At 42.0% G+C, this 21,589-nt stretch overlaps 1 protein-coding gene across 2 annotated transcripts in view; it reads right to left on the bottom strand.

Annotated features, from left to right (window-relative positions):
• lin28ab (lin-28 homolog Ab) overlaps nt 1-19,382 on the bottom strand; it is a 29,954-nt gene extending 10,572 nt beyond the window's left edge. The window contains exons 1-3 of one of the 2 annotated variants that reach the window (XM_067426139.1): nt 19,271-19,382; nt 16,638-16,813; nt 1,847-2,025 (exon numbers count right to left, since the gene is read on the bottom strand). In XM_067426139.1, coding sequence (XP_067282240.1) covers nt 1,847-2,025; nt 16,638-16,715 — 257 coding nt within the window. In that variant the 5' untranslated portion in view covers nt 16,716-16,813; nt 19,271-19,382. Of the gene's footprint in view, nt 1-1,846; nt 2,026-16,637; nt 16,814-18,015; nt 18,036-19,270 lie in introns of those variants that run through there. The other variant, XM_067426138.1, reaches the window with a different exon arrangement.
• Between the last annotated feature and the right edge of the window lie 2,207 nt (nt 19,383-21,589).

Below are 21,589 nucleotides of genomic sequence, written 5' to 3'. Positions count from 1 at the left end.
TGTGGTGAAATAACTAGATTTTCACTTCAGTACATGTTTATTTTAATGTGAAACAATGCTCTATCACTTGGAGCGCGTCCAGCACAAAAAAAAAAAAAAAAGTGCGGAAACGATCGCGCGCTGCTGACAAACCGCTCCTGGAAAGCACTGACAGAGCGCATCCATGTGCAGAGTGAAAGCTGTTATCCGTTAACATAGGTATACGGAAAATTGCTATTATCTCATCACATTGAACGCGCTGATGTAAATCGGTAGAGGAAACTGTATTTCTTTTTTATACATTGGGATTTTGGGATACAATGCTGGGGTGGCAGACGGGGTGGCAATGTTTTTTCGTAGGGTGGCGGTTGCCACCCCGGTAGATCCGCCCCTGCTGTCGCTGAGTAACATGGAGTTTGAGCTCCTTCCAAAGATTATCTATTGAGTTAGGTCTGGAGACTGGCTAGGCCACGCCAGAACCTTGATATGCTTCTTACAGAGCCACTCCTTGGTTATCCTGGATGTGTGCTTCTCACAAAAAAATCTCACAATACATGGCCCCGGTCATCCTCTCCTTAATACAGTGCAGTCGCCCTGTCCAATGTGCAGAAAAACACCCCCAAAGCATGATGCTACCATCCCCATGCTTCACAGTAGGGATGATGTTCTTGGGACGGTACTCATCATTCTTCTTGCTCTAAACATGTGTAGTGGAATTATGACCAAAAAGTTCTATTTTGGTCTCATTTGACCCCATGACTTTCTCCCATGACTCCTCTGGATCATCCAAATGGTCACTGGCAAACTTAAGATGGGCCTGGACATGTGCTGGTTTAAGCAGGGGAACCTTCCATGCCATGCATGATTTCAAACCATGACATCTTAGTGTATTACCAACAGTAATCTTGGAAACGGTGGTCCCAACTCTTTTCAGGTCATTGACCAGCTCCTCCTGTGTAGTTCTCGGCTGATTTCTCACCTTTCTTAGGATCACTGAGACCCCAAGAGGTGAGATCTGGGAGTCCGAGGGAGATTGACAGTCATGTTTAGATTCTTCCATTTTCTAATGATTGCTCCAACAGTGGACCTTTTTTTTACCAAGCTGCTTGGCAATTTCCCCATAGCCCTTTCCAGCCTTGTGGAGGTGTACAATTTTGTCTCTAGTGTCTTTGGACAGCTCTTTGGTCTTAGCCATGTTAGTAGTTGGATTATTACCGATTGTATGGGGTAGACAGGTGTCTTTATGCAGCTGATGACCTCAAACAGGTGCATCTAATTTAGGATAATAAATGGAGTGGAGGTGGACATTTTAAAAGGCAGGCTAACAGGTCTTTGAGGGTCAAAATTCTAGAACTTGGTAGAATTTGCAAAATAGCAGGGTGTTCAAATACTTATTTTCTTCACTGTATTTAAACAGTTCCAGTTGTGTTTTCCACATGAGCCTGGCACGGCTTTCATTTATTGATGACATCATAGCCTCGGCCAGCTAGCACAACAGGTTCTGCCAGAGTCGTTGCCTGGGTTGCGTACTTATGTGTGGGGCGGAGCTATCAAAATAGGGGTGGAGCCTTTTGGGGTAGGGGTGTGTTTGTTTTGGTGATTTGAAATATCAACATTGGTTACCAGAAAACTCTTACCCCACCTTTAAGTTTGTCCTACTCAAACCAACTAATTATTTTCAGCGTTAGGGTTAGTGTCAGTGTATTTTTGAGAATTTCACCTTGGCATTGGCAATGACTACTAGGAGGATGACATGAACGTGAAAAGACTCCACAAATATCAGACTGGTGAATTATGTATATTTTCATGAAGCATTCATCACATAGTGTAGGTGAAAATGTTGTAGTACAAAACAGACTGCACTCACCGATCTCCCTTTGAACGGCGTTTTTGGGCACCCTTGGGTTTTTTCTCACTTCCTATGCATGGTGTCCCACCTGGCCCCGTCACCCATAAAGACTCCAGACCCTTAGAGGATCTTTTGAAGGTGAACTCCACAGCTTCCCCTTCCTTCAGACTGCGGAAGCCCTCCATATGAAGCTTGCTCTGTGAGATATGGTAGAAACACTGCTTTAGATGCACATCTATATACATTATGAAAAGGGTTGGTAATCATGCGTGTATATTTATGAACATACACATTTATTTATTTATATGAATATTAGGGTATCATTGGAATTGATTAATTTCTATTCCAATTCTGCTTATCCATTCCCAGTTTTGATTCCAATATGGTAAAAAAAAGTCACACATTTAGATATCAAATATATTTAATCTGTCGTTTTGCAAAACATTCTTTTGCAGCTCAATACCATGAACAAAAATCAGCAGCCGAAAGAACAATTTACTAATAAACTAGTAAATCGCAGACTATTTTCAAAAGGAATTGCAAATTGTAACCCCGCCCTCAAGACTGATCGACAGATGACTGTGTTAGACATCGGAAATGCAAAAGCAAAGGGGATTGCGATTACCTTTGAATTTTGTGCAGGTTGTTGCAGGACACACAAAAGCAATGAAATAGCAAATAGGTGATTTTCTATTACTATTCCAAAATGGCAGGGTCATTACTTGTAAGACATTGGAAATGCAATTGCAAACAGACTTCGCTTTTCCATTTAAAATATGGCAGTCCTTGTGCGTTTGCGTAAACGAAAATTTAAACAGAAATGCGCAATTTGCAATTGTGTTTGGATTGTCACATTTTATGCGTCCACAAATTAAAATGCAATTGCAAATACAATTTGCAATTCCTTTTGAAAATAGTCCGCGATATCCTTCCATAATAATGTGACAGCGAGGGAAAATGTTCTCACCATCACATCCCTAATGGGTAAAAACGCTAATACTGTATATTTTGATTCTATGATTCAGTTCCCTATATCGAGGGAACTTCGCACTGCGTCGAAACGACGAATTGGGGATGCTCCCTAAGCATAACCGCATCGGAAGTATGAATGAAACCTGTCCAATCCTGATTGGTGCAACGTCATGACGTAGATGTGACGGCATCACCGGAAGCTATAAAGGGATGTCCGGCGCATAGTAGCGTCAGTTATCGCTCTTCAGCATAACGCTCTGTGTATATTGTCCTGTCTATTTACTGTTGTACGTCTTTCTAGCAAAGTAAATTAAATATATATAGAGTACAAATGGCGACTAAGAGCACTGAGTTCAGGCGGTGTGTGCCTCCGTGTCCTCGATTTATGTCAGGCACGGACACACACTCGCTTTGTGTTCTATGTTTGGGTGTGCAGCATGCCACAGCGGCTCTCGAGGGAGCCGCTTGTGAGCATTGTGAGAAGCTCACACTCAAGGTGCTTCGCTCGCGGCTGGCCGTTTTTAATGACGGCGGTCAGCCCCGTGAACCCCGTGGTTCGGGACCCGCAGTCGCTGAGGCGGCTCGGCGTCTCAGATCATGGGGTTCACAACTGGATTTGTCAGCGGAGATTGAGACTGCCGAGGCACTTTCTCAATCATCCGCTGACAGTCCAGATGACCGTCCTCCCCGTGTGGAAGCCCGCGCTGCGGCTTCTTCCCCCGGGGTGGGCGGTCCGATGCTCGTGCTCTCTGGTTCTGAGGAGCCAGATGAGTTCGACATCGAGGCGGGGGATGAAGATATATTGTCGCCACTTCATCCACCCGTCAATGAGGAGTTAGTGGAGGTGTTGACCCGTGCTGTGGCCAAATTAAATATTGAATGGCCACAAGAGAGGCAGGAGATCCAGCCACCCAGCAGGCTGGATGACCGCTTTCTCTCTCGCCGGGCTCCAACACCTCGCCGGGGCTTACCATTTTTCCCGGACCTGCACAACGAGTTGAGCAGGTCCTGGAATAAGCCTTATTCAGCGCGTGTTTCCAACCCCCCGGTACTGGATTATTCTAACGTACTGGGGGCGCGCGAGGCTGGTTATGGGACGATGCCGCGGGTGGAAGATGCTCTCGCGAGCTATCTTTCGCCCGAATCGGCATCGTCCCTTAAAGCCCCGGCACTGCCCACCAAGCCATGCCGTGATACATCTGCGTTGGTGGGCAGGGCATATATGGCGGCTGGGCAGGCTGGTAGTTCCCTGCATACATTATCTATTTTGCAGGCATACCAGGCCGACCTCCTCAAAGAGCTAGATGAGGGAGAGGGTCCCTCCCCTGAAGACATTTTAGAGCTCCGTAAAGCTGCTGACCTGTCTCTCCGCATCACCAAGGAGACGGCCCGTGCCATCGGCCGCTCCATGGCATCTATGGTGACTGTGGAGAGACACTTATGGTTGAATTTATCGGGGATGAAGGAGAGGGATAAAACCTTTCTCCTTGATGCCCCGATTTCGCCTTCTGGTCTGTTCGGCGACGCCGTTAATAACGTCGTCGACAGATTTCAGGAGGCGAAAAAACAGTCAGCAGCTTTTCGGCAGTTTCTCCCTCGTCGCTCTAAGGGGAAGGCTGCCCAAAGCGGGCAGCCTCAGCCGTCCACTAGCTCCTCGCACAGACAGGTGCAGAAGGAGAGCGTCGCTTTTCGAGCCCCTCCTCCGGGAGCTTGGCAACAAAGGCGGCGCTCTCAACAACAACAGCAGCAGCCTTCGAGGCCGAAGGGCGATCTGAGGAACGTCATTCTGGCTAAGAAGGCTGCTGCAAAAAGGTCCTAGCATCGGCTGGACCTTTAAGAGCGGTCCCCCCCGCGCGGACGCAACCGAGGTTGTTCTCCGCGCGGCGCTCGGGGGAAAACGATGTGGTAATCCCGCCGTCACTGACGCTTCGGGCCACATCGTTTTCCCTGGGACAGGTGCTGTCCCAGTCGCCTCAAAAAAGACCTGCGACGGAACAGCGCTTGTCCCCACACACCGAATATCGACTCCAGCTGCTCCCTGCCGGGGCTCCGCTTCAGGGGGCTGGGGACGAGATTCAAATAACACCCGAGGTCAGCCTCGAGAGGCTGATTCCCTTAGTAGATTATCTCGGCGCATGGAAATGCCTTCCGAATATATCAAAATGGGTCCTGCGTACTGTAGAGACAGGGTACAGACTGCAGTTCGATCACCCCCCTCCAAAGTTCAATGGGGTGACATGGACTGCAGTGGTGCCACAGCGGGTTCGGGTAATGGAACTAGAAGTAAAATCCTTGCTGGCGAGAGGAGCCATACAAAAGGTTCCGATGTCGGAGAGGGATGCCGGGTTCTACAGCCGGTACTTTATAGTTCCAAAAAAGGATGGAGGGCTACGGCCGATTTTAGATCTGAGGTATCTGAACCGGTCTCTGAGGAGATTCAGGTTCAAAATGTTGACTATCTCTGCCATCGTGAGTCAGATCCAGCCCAAGGACTGGTTCGTCACGATAGATTTAAAAGACGCCTATTTCCATATATCCATCCTTCCATGCCACAGGAAGTTTCTGAGGTTCGCTTTTGGGGGCGAAGCATACCAATATCGTGTACTTCCGTTCGGTCTAGCTCTTTCCCCTCGCACGTTCACGAAGTGCATGGATGCAGCTCTGGCTCCATTGAGACTGCAGGGCATCCGTGTGCTGAATTATATCGACGACTGGCTAATCCTGGCGCAGTCGTACGAGATGGCAGTTCAACATCGAGATGTAGTTCTGTCACACATCCAGTGCTTGGGGTTGAGACTCAATTCGAAGAAGAGTGTGTTACAGCCGGCCCAGAAAACGAGTTTTCTGGGGGTAATATGGGACTCGGTTTCGATGCGGGCACATCTATCTCCCGCACGAATCGAGACCACTCTAGCGATAGTCTCAAAAATAAAGCTAGGCCAGAATATCACTGTAAAGCACTTTCAAAGAGTATTAGGGTACCTAGCGGCAGCATCCAATGTCATTCCCTTCGGCCTGTTACACATGAGGGCTTTACAGTGGTGGCTAAAGACCAGGGGGTTCTCCCCCAGGGGGAACCCTTTTCGTATGATCAGAGTTACGCGCAAATGCCTTCGGGCTCTAGTCATATGGAAGAAAGTCTGGTTTCTGTCCCAGGGACCAGTGCTGGGAGCATCGTGTTGCCGGAAGACCGTTTCAACAGATGCATCCCTCACTGGTTGGGGCGCGGTCATGGAAGGCCGCTTTGCGAGAGGTCCGTGGGAGGACCGTCATTCCTCCTGGCACATAAACTGTCTGGAGATGATGGCGGTCTACAAAGCTCTGAGGAGTTTTTTCCTGGATCTCCGCGGACACCACGTTCTGGTCCGCTCAGACAATATGGCAGTCGTGGCGTATTTGAACCGCCAGGGGGGGTTGAGGTCGCGCCCTCTGTGCAGACTGGCGCATCTCATCCTCCTCTGGTCACAGGAGAAATTGTTATCACTCAGGGCTATGTACATCCCAGGGATACAAAATCAGGGGGCAGACATACTGTCGAGGCAGGGGCTGAGGCCCGGGGAGTGGCGGCTCCACCCAGAGGTGGTGGAGCAGATATGCGAAAGGTTCGGCCCAGTGGAAGTGGATCTCTTCGCGTCTCGAGAGACGTCCCACTGTCCGCTGTGGTTCTCCCTCACTCATCCAGCCCCATTGGGGCTGGACGCCATGGTACAGACGTGGCCGAGGCTGCGTCTGTATGCATTTCCCCCGATCGCTCTGCTCCCCGGGGTCCTGGAGAGAGTTCGGCAGCAGGGAGTCAGTCTTCTTTTGGTGGCTCCTCGTTGGCCGACTCGAGTATGGTTCTCAGACATCATAGCTCTGCTGGTGGGTCACCCGTGGCAGGTCCCTCTGAGGAGGGACCTTCTGTCACAGGCGGGGGGCACAATATTTCACCCCCGGCCAGAAATATGGAGCCTGTGGGTCTGGCCCCTGAGGGGGCCAGGTACCAGGAGGCGGGACTACCAGCAGACGTTATAGAGACCTTACTCAGCTCTAGGGCTCCATCAACTAGGAGATTGTACAGCCTCAAGTGGAATGTCTTCGTCACTTGGTGTAGAGAACGTGAGGTGGATCCAGTTAACTGCCCGGTGGCTTCAGTGCTGGAGTTCTTCCAAGATCGTTTCTCTGCAGGGCTTACCCCGTCTACACTCAAGGTGTACGTGGCTGCCATTGGGGCTTTCCACACTCCTCTGGGTGATGGGCAGTTGGGTAGGCACCAATTGGTTGTACGATTCCTCCGCGGGGCTAGGAGGATGAGGCCTGTAGTCAGGACCAGGGTTCCTTCCTGGGATCTGGCGGTGGTTCTCGAAGGACTGGCTGAGGCTCCCTTTGAGCCACTAGAAACAGTTGAACCTAAGTTTCTGACCCTTAAGGTAGCTTTCCTTTTGGCTATTACATCTCTGAGGAGAGTGGGGGATCTTCAGGCCTTGGCTATTACGCCGACTTGCCTGGAGTTTGCCCCCGGGGGAGTAAAAGCTATCCTGCACCCTATACCGGGCTACGTGCCTAAGGTGCCTTCTAGTGTGGTCAGATCTTTAGTTCTACAGGCTTTCCATCCTCCGCCTCATGTGACGGCGGAAGAAGGGAGACTTTTTCTATTGTGCCCCGTCAGGGCTCTTAGAATATATATTGAGAGGTCAGCACAGTGGAGGAAATCTGAACAACTTTTAGTATGTTTTGGTCCGCCTAAGAAGGGGTTGCCTGCAGCTACTCCCACTATAAGTAACTGGATAGTGCAGGCGATTGCCTCGGCATATCAGGTGCGCGGTCTGCCTTCACCTATAGCCGTAAGGGCACATTCCACCAGGGGCATGGGCTCCTCGGTGGCTCTTCTTTCGGGCGTTCCAATGCAGGATATCTGTGAGGCGGCCGGTTGGGCCACTCAACATACTTTTATTCGATTTTACAGTCTTCACCTCCCTGCGACTCCCGGCGCCAGGGTGCTCCAGTCCTAATTGTGCCTGGGTTCCAGCTTCACATTAGGGCAGGCGTACCCTTGGTGTGGCATAGTGGGTACTCGTTCCCCAATTCGTCGTTTCGACGCAGTGCGAAGTTCCCTCGATATAGGGAACGTCTCGGGTTATGTATATAACCCTTGTTCCCTGAGAGGGAACGAGCACTGCGTCTCGTCGCCACACCGCGTATCGCCTGAGAGCGTTCTGCTTCATCGCGATAATTGACGCTACTATGCGCCGGACATCCCTTTATAGCTTCCGGTGATGCCGTCACATCTACGTCATGACGTTGCACCAATCAGGATTGGACAGGTTTCATTCATACTTCAGATGCGGTTATGCTTAGGGAGCATCCCCAATTCGTCGTTTCGACGCAGTGCTCGTTCCCTCTCAGGGAACAAGGGTTATATACATAACCCGAGACGTTTTCCACAATGTCAAGCCAACGCAGCTTAACCCAAAATGCAAGCTTAGGCATGCGCTTCTTCCACACAAGCTCATGCAGTTGTGCGAATACTCAGTTGCAGGGAAGTTGATGGGATCACGAACAACAGGAACTTTAAGGCTGAACCACTGTAGTCATATGGACTATTTTAATTTAGGGGTCACTGACCCACCGGTTGGCCCATTTGCCACTGCATGTTTAAAACAGTTATATCCTATATTTATCCTGATCTAATGTTGACAAACTATATATCATTCAAAAGCTTACAAACTCAAGATTCATCCTGTGTAAACCGTTTTGAAATCAGACCTTGCGTTACCATGGAAACGGTGCTCTAAATTATTCTAGTGGGCTCCTCCCCAAGAGGCATCGTCATGTTTCATATTTATTTAACTACTTTATAATAAAAACCTTTTCTAATCTTGACAAAACGCATATCGTCGGAAAGGTCTGAGTCTCACGGTTCTATCTCTGCAAACTGTTTTGTGATATTTACACATGTGATATGACACCCGGTGGCTATTTGTGGTACAACACCTAAACAAAACCTCATGGGAACTTCAATTTTTGTGATCTCAACTTGAAAATTGGAACACAAATTGATTTGATAGTAATTTTAGAGTACACATTATTTTGTAACATATATATTTTATATTAAATATCTAGTACAGTATATTTGATTTACAGTACATTTAAACTTCCATAACTTTTTTTATACTTTAATTTTTTTGAAGTGATTTCACTCAAGCAATACTCTGCTGACGTTTTTTTTTTTTAAATGAGACCAAACTTATGTCTATATTCCAAAGCATTCTTGAATTGCAACCATTTAAGTTTGGATAGTGAATTTTCATGTATATTTTCAAAAAGGGGGGTGGCACTTAAGGGGTTAACAAACCTTTATGGGCCTTGAAAGTGGTAGTCTATTAGGGGGTAAGAAAACTCTCAGATTTCCTCAAAAATATCTTAATTTGTGTTCCAAAGATGAACGGAGTTGTTATGGGTTTGGAACAACATGAGGGTGAGTAATTAATGACAGAATTTTTATTTTTATTCAAGTATCTGATTCTAAAATTGGAATCAATTCCTCTTGCCAAATTAAAAATGTTATACAAATTTTATATAAAATAAAATATACATATAATGCAAATATGCAGTTTTATATATTTTTATGCCATGTAAAAATTGATGTGTAATAAATTTGTATGTACTCCGGGGGTGATATAATCTATAAAGCAAATTTCAACTGTGTGATTGCTTATATTTTTGCTAAATGTAAACTATTATCACCCAGCTCTATTTTGCATTGTGGGATACATTATCTACTAGTGCAGTCTTCTCCTGTTGTATACTGCACATTATAGTAAAATTCCCACTTTGTGCATGCCACAAAATAGGTTTAATTACACGCCACATTGAATAGTCAATACACTTCAGCATTGAAGTGATAATTCATTTTTGTGTGAACTATCCCATGATACTCACCAACAAGCCATTGGCAGTCGGTCAAAAGTTAGATATTTTACTTTATAACGTGTAAAAAATTGATGTTTTTATTACAAAAGGCCTTTATTAACACCCTGGAGCCGTGTGGGTTACTTTTATAATGGATGAATGCACTTTTTTGGGCTTTAAATTTTGAACTGCCATTCAAAAGAAGAGTCAGGACATTTTCTGATATAACTCCGATTGTATTCGTCTGAAAGAAGAATGCCATATACACCTAGGACGACTTGAGTATATCATGGGGTAATTTACATTTTTGGGTAAATAAACTATCCATTTAACCTTTCTCTCAGAGCTATGCAATTCTGTAAGAACCAGTAAAAACACCATCTTCCCTGCCCCCAACAAAGTTGCTACATCCTCTTCACTCTGGCACCAACACAACGAACTCTTCACGTAACACCAAGATCAAAACTGCTTCCTCATCTGGTCTCTCCACCAATTAGCTTTGAAGGTCTGTTCATCAATGTCTGTATCCGAAACTCTGAAGGATCAAACCAGCAGCCTACATGCACAATACTATAATATATCATAGGCGGTGAAGGATATGTTTATGTTCTCAAAATTCAACCAGACAATGGCATCTAAGCAGATTGGATGTTCCTCAAACATCACACATGTACCTTTATTGTTTCTCAAGAAAAAGCAATGAAAGTGCGGCTATTAAAATGACTGGGATGGGCAGATGAGCTTCCCCAAAATAACGCCATCTGGTTAAATCTCACCCTGGCCATCAAGCACTGGGTTTTCTGTGGGAAAAGGTGGGGGAAGCTCACATTCCTGAGATACTTGCTCTACACACAAATGGAAATGGGGCTTGAGAAAGGATCTACATTTAAAAACAACCTTCTGCTTGTACTCTTAACAAACAACAACTTGGAGTCCAAATATCGGACTAGTTTGTGTATATGTGAGATCATGGTACCAAGTTGACTACAGCCATTGGTGAAAAAGCGGTCACTTTATATTGTGTGTCTTCAACTACTATGAACTTGCATGAAAACATACAATGTATTTTGTTCATGTTGCATTTCAAAACACTTTTGCTGCTTTTGAGGTGGGATACGGGTACGGTTAGGGACAGGGACAGGTTTGGTTGTTTTGGCTGGGTTAAGAGGTATGGGAAAAGAATGTAATTATAGATGTAATTAAATGCAGGGTTTTTCTTTTTTAAATGCAAGTACAATGTAAAAAAACAGTGCATTGCATCAAAACGATTAATTTAAATGTTAATCTTAAACCTGATATAAAGTGGGACCGAATAAGTTACTTAGTGGGTGGTGTTGGTCTGGTACTTTAAAATCTGACCTTGTAGTAGCCTAAAACTGTTTACCTTCTCACAAGGATATGCTTTAGAAGAATGCTTTTAGTCTTTTACACATTAAACTCTTTATAGTCTCTAATAAATTCCATACATTCTCTCTAAGAGCAAAACACCAGGCTGCTCTTGTTTATTTTACATATATTTAATTTGGCAATGTTTTATTACATTAGTAGTTGTACGTATTGCAGCAGTTCGTATATTGAATGTCCGGTGAGTGGTGCTAAAAGGTTAATGCTGGCATTTGAAAATAACCAACCAATAACCAACCAAAACCCAATAGTGTTAAGAAAAGCAAATGTGAAATGAAAAATACCTTTGCTGAATTAAAGGGTTAGTTTACCCAAAAATGAAAATTTTATGTTTATCTGCTTACCCCCAGGGCACCCAATATGTAGGTGTGTTTGTTTCTTCAGTAGAACACAAATTACATTTATTAACTCCAACTGTTGCTTGTATAATGCATTTTCTATGAGTAAAAGGCAAATAAATATATATATATATATATATATATATATATATATATATATATATATATATATATATATATATATATATATATATATATATATATATATATATATATATATATATATATGATATCCTGTATATATAAAGATTCCTCATTAGTGCCTGTGCGGATTGGTCGAATGATGCATCTATGTAATTATATCTGATCGCGCCAGGTTTTGACCTTACTTGACGGAAGTAATGGCATTGGGAATACTAGATGAACTTCGTGTGATATGACGTAAAAAAAATAACACGTATACTGTTTGGTTTCTCACAGAAATACGCCCCTACCTCGATCGTTTCATGTCTTAAGACATCAATGTGTCGCCACGAGCTACATGGTTTAATATGGATTAGTATATCTATATTTTTTAGTTTTTTACTCTCATAGTTACTGTCATAGAAAACACCCCATTGACATGCATTATACGAGCAATGGTTGGAGTTAAACATCTTCATTTGTGTTCTACTGAAGAAACAAACACACCTACATATCGGACGCCCTGGGGGTAAGCAGATAAACATCACATTTTCATTTTTGGGTGAACTATCCCTTTAACCGTGCCATTTTAGCTTGATTCTATGGTATTTGTAGTATTTGACCTCTTTTATCAAGTGTCAATATTTCAAGGTGAGCTACTGAGCAAGTTTACTATTTCAGAAAAGCTCAACATTATAGCCTGTTATGTGACAAACTAAAAAGAGTTTACACTAAAAGCGTTTTGAGATCACAATCCTGTAAACACACTTTGTGTGAAAAGGAATAATAGAAGTTTTTTTTTTTTACTGTGACTACTGTTCATTTTAGTTGGAATCTGCAGTTCATTGTTTGTGAAGCCATGCTTTTGGATAATAATCATCTCCAGATAATAAAGCATATTTTGTTATCTTTTGGAGATTCAAAGGGTTCGGTTTGAGCAGATGTTTTATACAATCATCGCTGTCTGTCCTCGTCAGAGCTAATTTCCCAGTACATTCAGCATCTGGCTTCTATTCGCCATCTTAAACATATTCTCAAAACTATATTTTCAACATCTTCAAAATATATATTTTGATCACTGACAGCTTCACCAGATCCATCATCAAGTGACAGCGACACTAATAACTGAATGTGTTCAGTTGTTGCTCTGCTGAAAATCACTGAGCCATGTCAAGTTTTACTGATGATATATCACATTCTTCTGTTTTCTGACTGCGGTAACTATGAGCGAAACGTCACTTCATCATTGTGTATCAGACATGTGAATTGCACTTATTCAGTCATAAAAGATTTTTAAAAAAATTGTGCAGAAAAAAATACACAGTACTTACAGGTCACCTGGCGTACGAAAAAGTCAATCATTCTTTACAGATGACACATTATGTTTAGACAGAAGACAAGGCCGAGTTTTTTATTAAACTCAAAAGACAATCGAGTTTACAGGAATACTGGATTCTAAACAACAAAGAAATGCCACAAATTATCATTAAGACCTTGAAAGCAGATATGAGGGAGAAACTAGTGTGGTGGCTGGGATATATGTAAACCTACCAACATATGTTAAATCTTTTCTGGAATGACTTATCGGCAACTCTTTACACTCCTTGGGTCATTAGTGACCCTACACAACTTTTACAAAAAATGAATGGAATGCTAAAGAAGGTTGACGGTTATCTTTAAAAATGAATGAGGAGGGGGTAGTGAATGACGTCCCTAGGTCACTAAACACCCGAGGTATGCATTTAAGGGTTAAACTGTAGTTTGTTAAAAGGTTTCAAAGTAGCAATTCCCAACACTGTGAGAAGTCTGCAGCGGTCCACGCTTTGGCTCTCGCATGATGTCAGTCTTGACACAGAGGGGGGGGAGGCGCTAGAAAAGCGCTTCCCAACCCCCGCCAAAGCTTCCTGAAACCAACGGCGGCTCCATCCTTTGACCTTCTCTACCATTCACCCTCTTCTTTTACTACAGAGCTTTTTTATCAATGAATTCAGCTAACAACCCCCTCCCCCAAAACACCCAAATCGCTTGGTCTCCATTCCTAACATTCTCTCTCAGCATGTCTTTCAACTATTTTTCACCAATAATTATGAAATCTCTCTCCACCGACCCCTCTTTTTGGCCATCCTCGCACACAAACACTATTCATTCAGTGATTCAGATTTTTAAGGAAGGCAGGATTTCCTTCTGTAGGTTTGACAATGACAGCCATTGTCTTTTTTTTAACCTGGTAGGTCCCATGGAAGTCACTCTACACTGAGCATTATCAATACATTCACAGAAAGCAACTCAGGGATGTTTGAGCGCTGCTTGCCTCAACATTATTTCAATCAAACCTCCTAAAAATCTGAAATCTTTCTTCAAACAATCAGGGTCAAATTCCCACTGCATTATCATATTGTTCTGAAGTGCTGGCTGCAGTTAACCTAAATTTAAATATTGAACAGGTCTTAAAGGGAAAGATGAATTCTAGATAGAATTCTATCATTTACTCATCTTCATATTGTTTCAATCATTCAATCATGTCAATCACTTTTTTCTTCCATAGAAAACAGATATAACCAAAGATAACCAATTTATTGGATCCACCTTACTTTCATTGCATAAACAAAAACATTTAAAAGATTCTTGAAAGAAATTTTTTTTTTCTGTGTTCTGCATAACAAAGGAAGTTTACTTGTACTAAATGACATGAGGACAGATTTTTATTTTTTTTATTTTGGAGAACTGTTGCTTTAAGAAATTGCGTTATACATGCATTGATTTATCAGCTGATTCATTAGCCTTTTTTTTTCTAAATAAGACACAAGCGATAACCCATTTGGCTGGTTTATGATATACATAAATAACACAAAAAAAGGAAAACAGATTATCTGATGTAATCATAATTTGAGATCTACACAACAAAAATGTGTATTTGATTCCAAATAACATAATTCTCCAAAATGTGCAGTCAATGGCAAATGTGAACCAATTAATTCATCAAAAATATTTTTTTTTTGAAGATTGACAAAACTGTAGTGTATCCTATTTTACAATGTACAAATTATGTTCATCATATAGAATCAATATATAGTACATGACAAATCCAATTTCGTATATGTTCCCTATGTGACGTATATGTATTAAAATCACAATTAGATCAAAATAACAATGCATTTATACTTTCAGGACATTTTTAAAAGGCATGATACAGTCAAAATGTTACATTATTTATTCACACTAATTTATTTCAAAATCTGTATGATGTTCTTTGAGAATTTTCGAAATATCCCAATACAATGCAAGTTAATAGTTACCAAAACTGAAAATCATGCAGCTTTTGAATGACACAAGGGTGAGTAAATTATGACAATTTTCATTTTTGGTGGAACTTTCCATTTACCGAGTCATCAGTTCAGGGTGTCGATGAAGGGGACCAAACACGCCATGCCACTCTGATGTTCCCATCTCAGTTTACATCATAATGTGTGGTCAATCAGACTTACAGGTGATGTATGCTAAGCCCTAACACCCTCTGTTCAGCCTCCCAGACAGCCAGTCTGGAGGTAACCGAAGACCTCTTACTTACAGAGAGACAGAGAGATCACTTGACACTATGTGTGGGGCTGCTTGCCCGTAAGATGCTCTAATCTCTGGGTAATTTTACACAATGACCTCAAGTCATGAGGCAGCAGCTCATTTGGCACAGGGTGATAGGTGATCCACTGTTTGCTGACTAGCTGGTTGTTCGGTGGCAATAGCTTGTTAAATTATTGCTGAGTGAGAAGGTAAGCGTTCAGGACTGGAGACAGTAAACTCAACAGGATTTTTAAAATATAGCACCTTGTGTGAATCACTGTAGCCAATCTGTGTGATTTTAGATGCAAGATATTCCCTGTGGTTTCATTTTTTGGGGTTGTTTGTCTTTATTTAAACGATGGAAAGTTGGAATTAAGGAGTAGACAAGGACCCGCTGCAGACCGGACATGAACCTGTGTCCCTGTGAGGATGAGCAACAGCTTGCACATGAATGACAAGAAATAATATATGCACAGGAATTTACCCAACTCTAAACCAGAACTAGACATAGATGTCGTTTAGCCAAATATCTCAGACCAATCCTTGGAAGTAACGTATAAGCACGGGCCAGCAAGTCAAATTAAACTATATATATATATATATATATATATATATATATATATATATATATATATATATATATATATATATATATATATATATATATATAGAGAGAGAGAGAGAGAGAGAGAGAGAGAGAGAGAGAGAGAGAGAGAGAGAGAGAGAGAGAGAGAGAGAGAGAGAGAGAGAGAGAGAGAGAGAGAGAGAGAGAGAGAGAGAGAGAGAGAGAAAATAAAGAGGTTAGTGCCACTAGTAAAGTTTGCACTAACTTAATTGCACCTATAGTATTGATTAGCTTTAATGGCTTAATAATTTTGCGTGATATTTTAAAACAATGGCAAAACGAAATCAGAAAGTACTTTCTGACTCTTTAAATTCTCATAAAAAGCAGTCACCAACACGTCAGTATAAACCCCCAAACGCCACCAGAAATAAGTAATAATAATAATAACAATTCACAAATATCCAAATAAATTAAATAATTCAAAATAAAAACTACAGCTTGTTAAAAAATGAAGGTCCCAATTAGAACCAAAACCAGAGCTTTAAAGTCCTACGACAACAAAAACATCTTTAATCTAAGGGCTTTTGTCCAAAACACACAAAACATAACCAGAAACGACTCAACAAATCACCATACAGCCAACTGAAATACCTTAGAAAGCGAAAAATAGTCGCTGGTAAAATGAGGTTTCTTTGCTGAATGAAAGAAGAACTTTTATTTTTTTTAAGAATGCAGGTTTTGAAAGCCTATATCGAATAGGCGATAATGCTCGTGCATTAACACCATACATTATGAATGATAGCTACAAGATAATTAGATATACTATTACTGAAAATGTATTGTGTATCATAACCAGAGTTTGTGCCGTTTAAACCATGAGAAAATAAAGACGACAAGGGACAAATTAAGGCCTTTAGCCTACAGGTCCTGTCCATTAAATACGCATTTGCTCTCTCACCTGATGGACGAACACATCCACGGGTGAGTCCAGACAGATGTCCTCCCGATGGGTCATGGAGAGGAAGCCGAAGCCCATCCGCACGTTAAACCATTTGCAGACCCCAGTGCCACGGAACGAGCCCGAGTCTTCCTCGGAGCTCGCGGCTTCCTCCTCTTCTGTCTTTGCACAGCCCCCTTAATAAAAGCACAAAAGCAAGAATATGTTAAAACTAACTTTACAAACACAAATATCGCCATCGAAAGTGGAGGGGAAAAAATACATTAAATAAGCCAGTGAGCTCTTACGCTGCTGTTTCGACATGTAGTGAATTCATCACGCGTGGCGTGGAAATGCCAGAAGATAGACTAAACGCTAGTGAATGAAACGCGTCTCGAAATGGATTTCTCCGTGCGAAAATACACTTTCTCTTTGTTCAGTACTTATTTTACACGAAACCATGCTTTCATAAACAGAAATAAAATGTTTGTTTGTAACGCAAATAAATGTCCTTACGTTGTAAGGGGGTCTCAATATAGGCTATTAAAACTAGAAGAAAATTGTTGAAGTTATGTTGATTTCTTTGCAGATTTTGTTAACAGTATTAAAAGTGAAAACGCAATTATTTATATAATTCCCCTCAAGAAATATGATATACACGTATCCTAAATTAGGCTGCAATCATCAATAAATCTGGGAACTGCAAATTCCAAAATTGAATCGCCTACCTATTGTAATCGGGCCACGAGAAACCTAATAGGCCTGGTATATATGTTTTCCACTGTGTCACCAGTGATTTAGCCGTATACACTCGTCAGCTAGGTCTATTGGAAGAGATTATCAAATTATGTTTATTTATTTTTTTAAATCATCAAGCTCCCGTAGCCTCCTTTTTTTATTTTATGATATGCTATAGGCCTGCATGTGCAACACTAAAATAGCTGAAAGTTAATTCACCAATGCGCGTTCTCTTGCACTCAGTAGCCTAATTAATCATAAACCCAAATATGCATCCGCTCACCTGTGTAATATTGCTCATAAACAGAGCCCATTTCACCCATCTCGCCCATCAACCTCCAAATAAATCCCGCGTAATGAAAAAGCTTCAGATTTTCCTCCACATTTCAAAACGCCAGCTAAAACAAACTAAAACAAAACAAACAAACAACAACAACAAATACAACTTTACCGACGCCAGAAGAAACGAACAAACAAAATATTTGGGGTATACATTTAAGTGGTAGCCTAACGACGTGGACTTTTCAGGGCTTCTGGGAAGAGCCCTTTGTAAAGATCACCCAAATCTGAAAGACAATGCAGGAGATCCGTCCCACCCCCCTCTTCTTTATTCCACTCTCTCTTCACTGGCCCCCCACTGGAAGATCACCCACGACCTCACCTTCAGCCATGTCTCCAGGATGTCTTCAACCTCTTCTTGGTTCACACCACGAAAAAAGATCATAAACCAGTGGTCAGTGTTTATCCCTGGGTGAATCATATAGGACACGGGTCACTGCAGCATCTCTCCTCTATTAGGCTACCTCCCTCAGTTTTAGGTCAAGTCTTGATGCTCAACTTGAGCTGATGAATTGCACATTTCAGCAGCGATGGGGTCCAAATTCGCCAATGAGCCAATCACAGATTGAGAACAAGCAAGCTTGGGGAATAGGAAGTGGCCTACCCTCTTAAACCTATGAAATGACCCTCAGCGTGCTGACACACACACCACATAGTGGATAGACATTGGGACAGCAATAGAAGCCTGGTCACTTTCTTATATATATATATATATATATATATATATATATATATATATATATATATATATATATTCATTTAGTTGAATATATATATTCTAAGGCGTGTTCTTCGAAAAAACTAATATTTTTAATATTGTGTTATTTTAATATCTTATAAATTATTATAGTTAGCTCTACAAAAGTTGTTGTATAAAGGGCTTATATTTTTTGACATTTAATCAGAACCTGACATAAATTAAATTAAATTGTGAACATATCCCGCATTGGTGTGCAAACAAAGAAACAAAGTGTACACTAAATAAAGAATACACTTAATACAGAACGGGTTCTCCAGGCACATTTACACGTTAACGTATTTTTTTAATAGTCAAATGCCAGAAAATATGAAATCAACTCCTAAATTAATTTGTCTCTGCAGCTAATGGTGTTGACAGACTATGCTGAATGATGACAGAAGTTGTGGTTTGCGCTTCATGAAGCGCACATGTCCGCATGCAGTGTCTTTATTGTTCTCACACCTCAAGCAGAGAGCTCAAAAGAGAACAATGAGACACCGAGCCGTGTAAATGCCATTTAATTGATCTCTGACGCCGGTGCATAATGAATGTGAATTGCGTCAAGTGTTTCGCACGCACCATTCACACAGCAATTTACAATGGCACGCATCTGCATAATACCTTCAAGCATTTAACAACAGTAAAAGCTTTCTTTTTGGTAATAGCCTACAGCACATTGTTTTTGACAGCCTACGCATCACCACAACATGACACAAATACAAATTTGTGCTGCGTATATTGTTTAATACTGAAGGAGCTATCAATTTGCATAGCGCATGTTTCCTTCAACAGTTTTCGTCAGGTATCGTAGAATGCATGCGCCTGATATTATACTCACCCGTGTGATTCAGATGCGGATTCGCATGGGAGATCTTGATAGAAACCCTTCTTTAAAAAAGTTTGATGAACTAATTACTTGGAAAACCCCAAAGCCTGAGACTGAGTCCGACTCTTATCCCCCCCAAATCATTCCGTAGGGGGCCGAGTGTGTGTGAATGAATGAAGAGCAGTGAGTCAGTCAGAGCTCCTGCTGTGGTTGTTCTGCTCTGATGACTGTATTTGGATTGTCATGCGTCCCGTCACCCACAAACGCATCCACTTTCCAATTAAACATTCATGCAGGATTCTTGGATGCCGTTCGTCAGCTTCCCAGACGCACTCTCAACAAGAGCACAGGTTGCTGACTCATGTCAAAGGATACGGTGCAGCACCTGTTCGACCCGTTGCTCATGAAGCTTTACATAATGAAACATTGCGAACACAACTAGAACTATCTTCATGTGACAAATGGCATGTGCTGTGGGTCACATGACGCACTCGTTAAATGTCAGTCAAAAGTGCAGGTGGGTCTCTGCGGAATGTAGCCTTCAAGCCTATTGCTTAAGCGCACCGCGCGTTATTAAGAGCATGTAAAAAAAACTATATGGGTAGGCTATATAAACTGCGTTAACCTTCCGTTAAGACAAGTACTGAAAACTATGAGGAAAAACAGAAAAACGACGAGACTAAAAACACTGCTCTCACTGACAATCGAAAGTCAAGCACATTGCATTGTCTGTGCTTCGGATGTTTTGGCAAATGTAGTAGCCTAAGTCCTTGCATATGTAAAAATAACACATTTTCTGATTTAATGATCGTTATACTAACATCTGGGCTGACCACAATGCAGAGAGTTGATTTCCAGTACCCACAGTTTGTAACGGCCACCTAGTATGTTGAATACTGTTCATGATGTTAATGTTGCTACGCCTTTAAGATAGCGTCTTCTATGGTGCACGCTGTTCTTATGTGAGCGCGCACGCATTTAGAGTACAAGTGTAACGAGAGAGATGACTGCTCTACGGCTGACTGATGCTTCAGCTTAATGATGTTACTTTTCCCCTGTGATTTGTAACGTTTTTCAGAGTGTTTTCTTTCCCTTTCCCCCTCACTCTTTCACATTTATGGGAAGAGTGTATACTTTTGTGCGAACTCTTATAAAGACTCGTGGGACTAGGCCTACCAGTTGATTTTACCTGTCTTTCTTCTTGCCTCCTGCTTTCTTCTGTTTTTCACCTGGGCAGACGCCGAAGCCCTCTGGTAGACGTTACAAGTTTTTGAGATGTTTTAATACAAAATTGGATTCAGGATGCAAATATAGCCATTTATATTAGGCAGAAATGATAACACGGATACACGTGAGCTCTTGTGACAATATAATGTCATGCCTTATTCCAATATAATACAAATATAGTGGAAGCCTGTGACATGTCAGGATATTGCCTGGCAGAAAGCCTTTATTCTCATAAACTCTAAATGTTGAATTAAAGTATATTTAAGCGTAACAAATGCAAGGCATCCACATACCCATACCCTCTTTCTACTTGTTTTAGTTTTGAAATGATCTGTACATTTCGTAATTAAAGTAATCGTGTTATGAATATTGTTGCATTGTCCAAAAAGCAACAACAGGAACCTCATGATATGCAGCTAGCTGCATGTATGCCTCCCTCAGAAAGATAATGAAGACTAAAGGATTGCTATGGAGATCTCCTTAGTAACCAATGGCCTTGACTCAGTCTCTGCACCAGAGGGGGATCCTGGAGGTGACCCATGTCAAGCAGAGGGGACTGAGGACAATGGATCTGGCACGTGCTTGTAACAGCCCTCAAGCTACCCCCTTTTCTCTCTCCTCAACACACAGTGAAAGATTGATTCAGTACATTGTATATCTAGATGTTTATTTACATTAGATATTTCATTTAAAGATCTTCGGCAATGTGCGATAAAACACACTACAAAGACCTTTCTGGAATATCTGAGAAAGAACATTTTCAAAAACAGATCATTTGTGAAACACTGCCACATTTGCAATGATATGCATGGAAAGCATGGGTCTCACTATTGAGCATCAGGGTGATGTCCCAATGGAAAAGATGTCAGTTCAGTTCTTTCTCAAAGACCTTAGGGAATAGGTGTATAATCAATAATCAATAAAGCGAGTGTGAAACAGTGGAACGGCCAGTCACATCTAGGATCGGATTTCAGTGATGTTCTCAGGCTGCACTCTAATAAAAATGGGTGCTATTTGGCACTAAAAGTGGTTCTTGGCTTGTAATCATAGGGGAACCACTTTTGGTGCCAAATAGCACCATATTTTTAAAGGTGCTCTATAGCA

The sequence above is a fragment of the Pseudorasbora parva genome, chromosome 19, assembly GCF_024679245.1.
Source record: "Pseudorasbora parva isolate DD20220531a chromosome 19, ASM2467924v1, whole genome shotgun sequence".
NCBI classification, from domain to species: Eukaryota; Metazoa; Chordata; class Actinopteri; order Cypriniformes; family Gobionidae; genus Pseudorasbora; species Pseudorasbora parva.
This window is presented reverse-complemented; position numbering and strand designations above follow the sequence as displayed.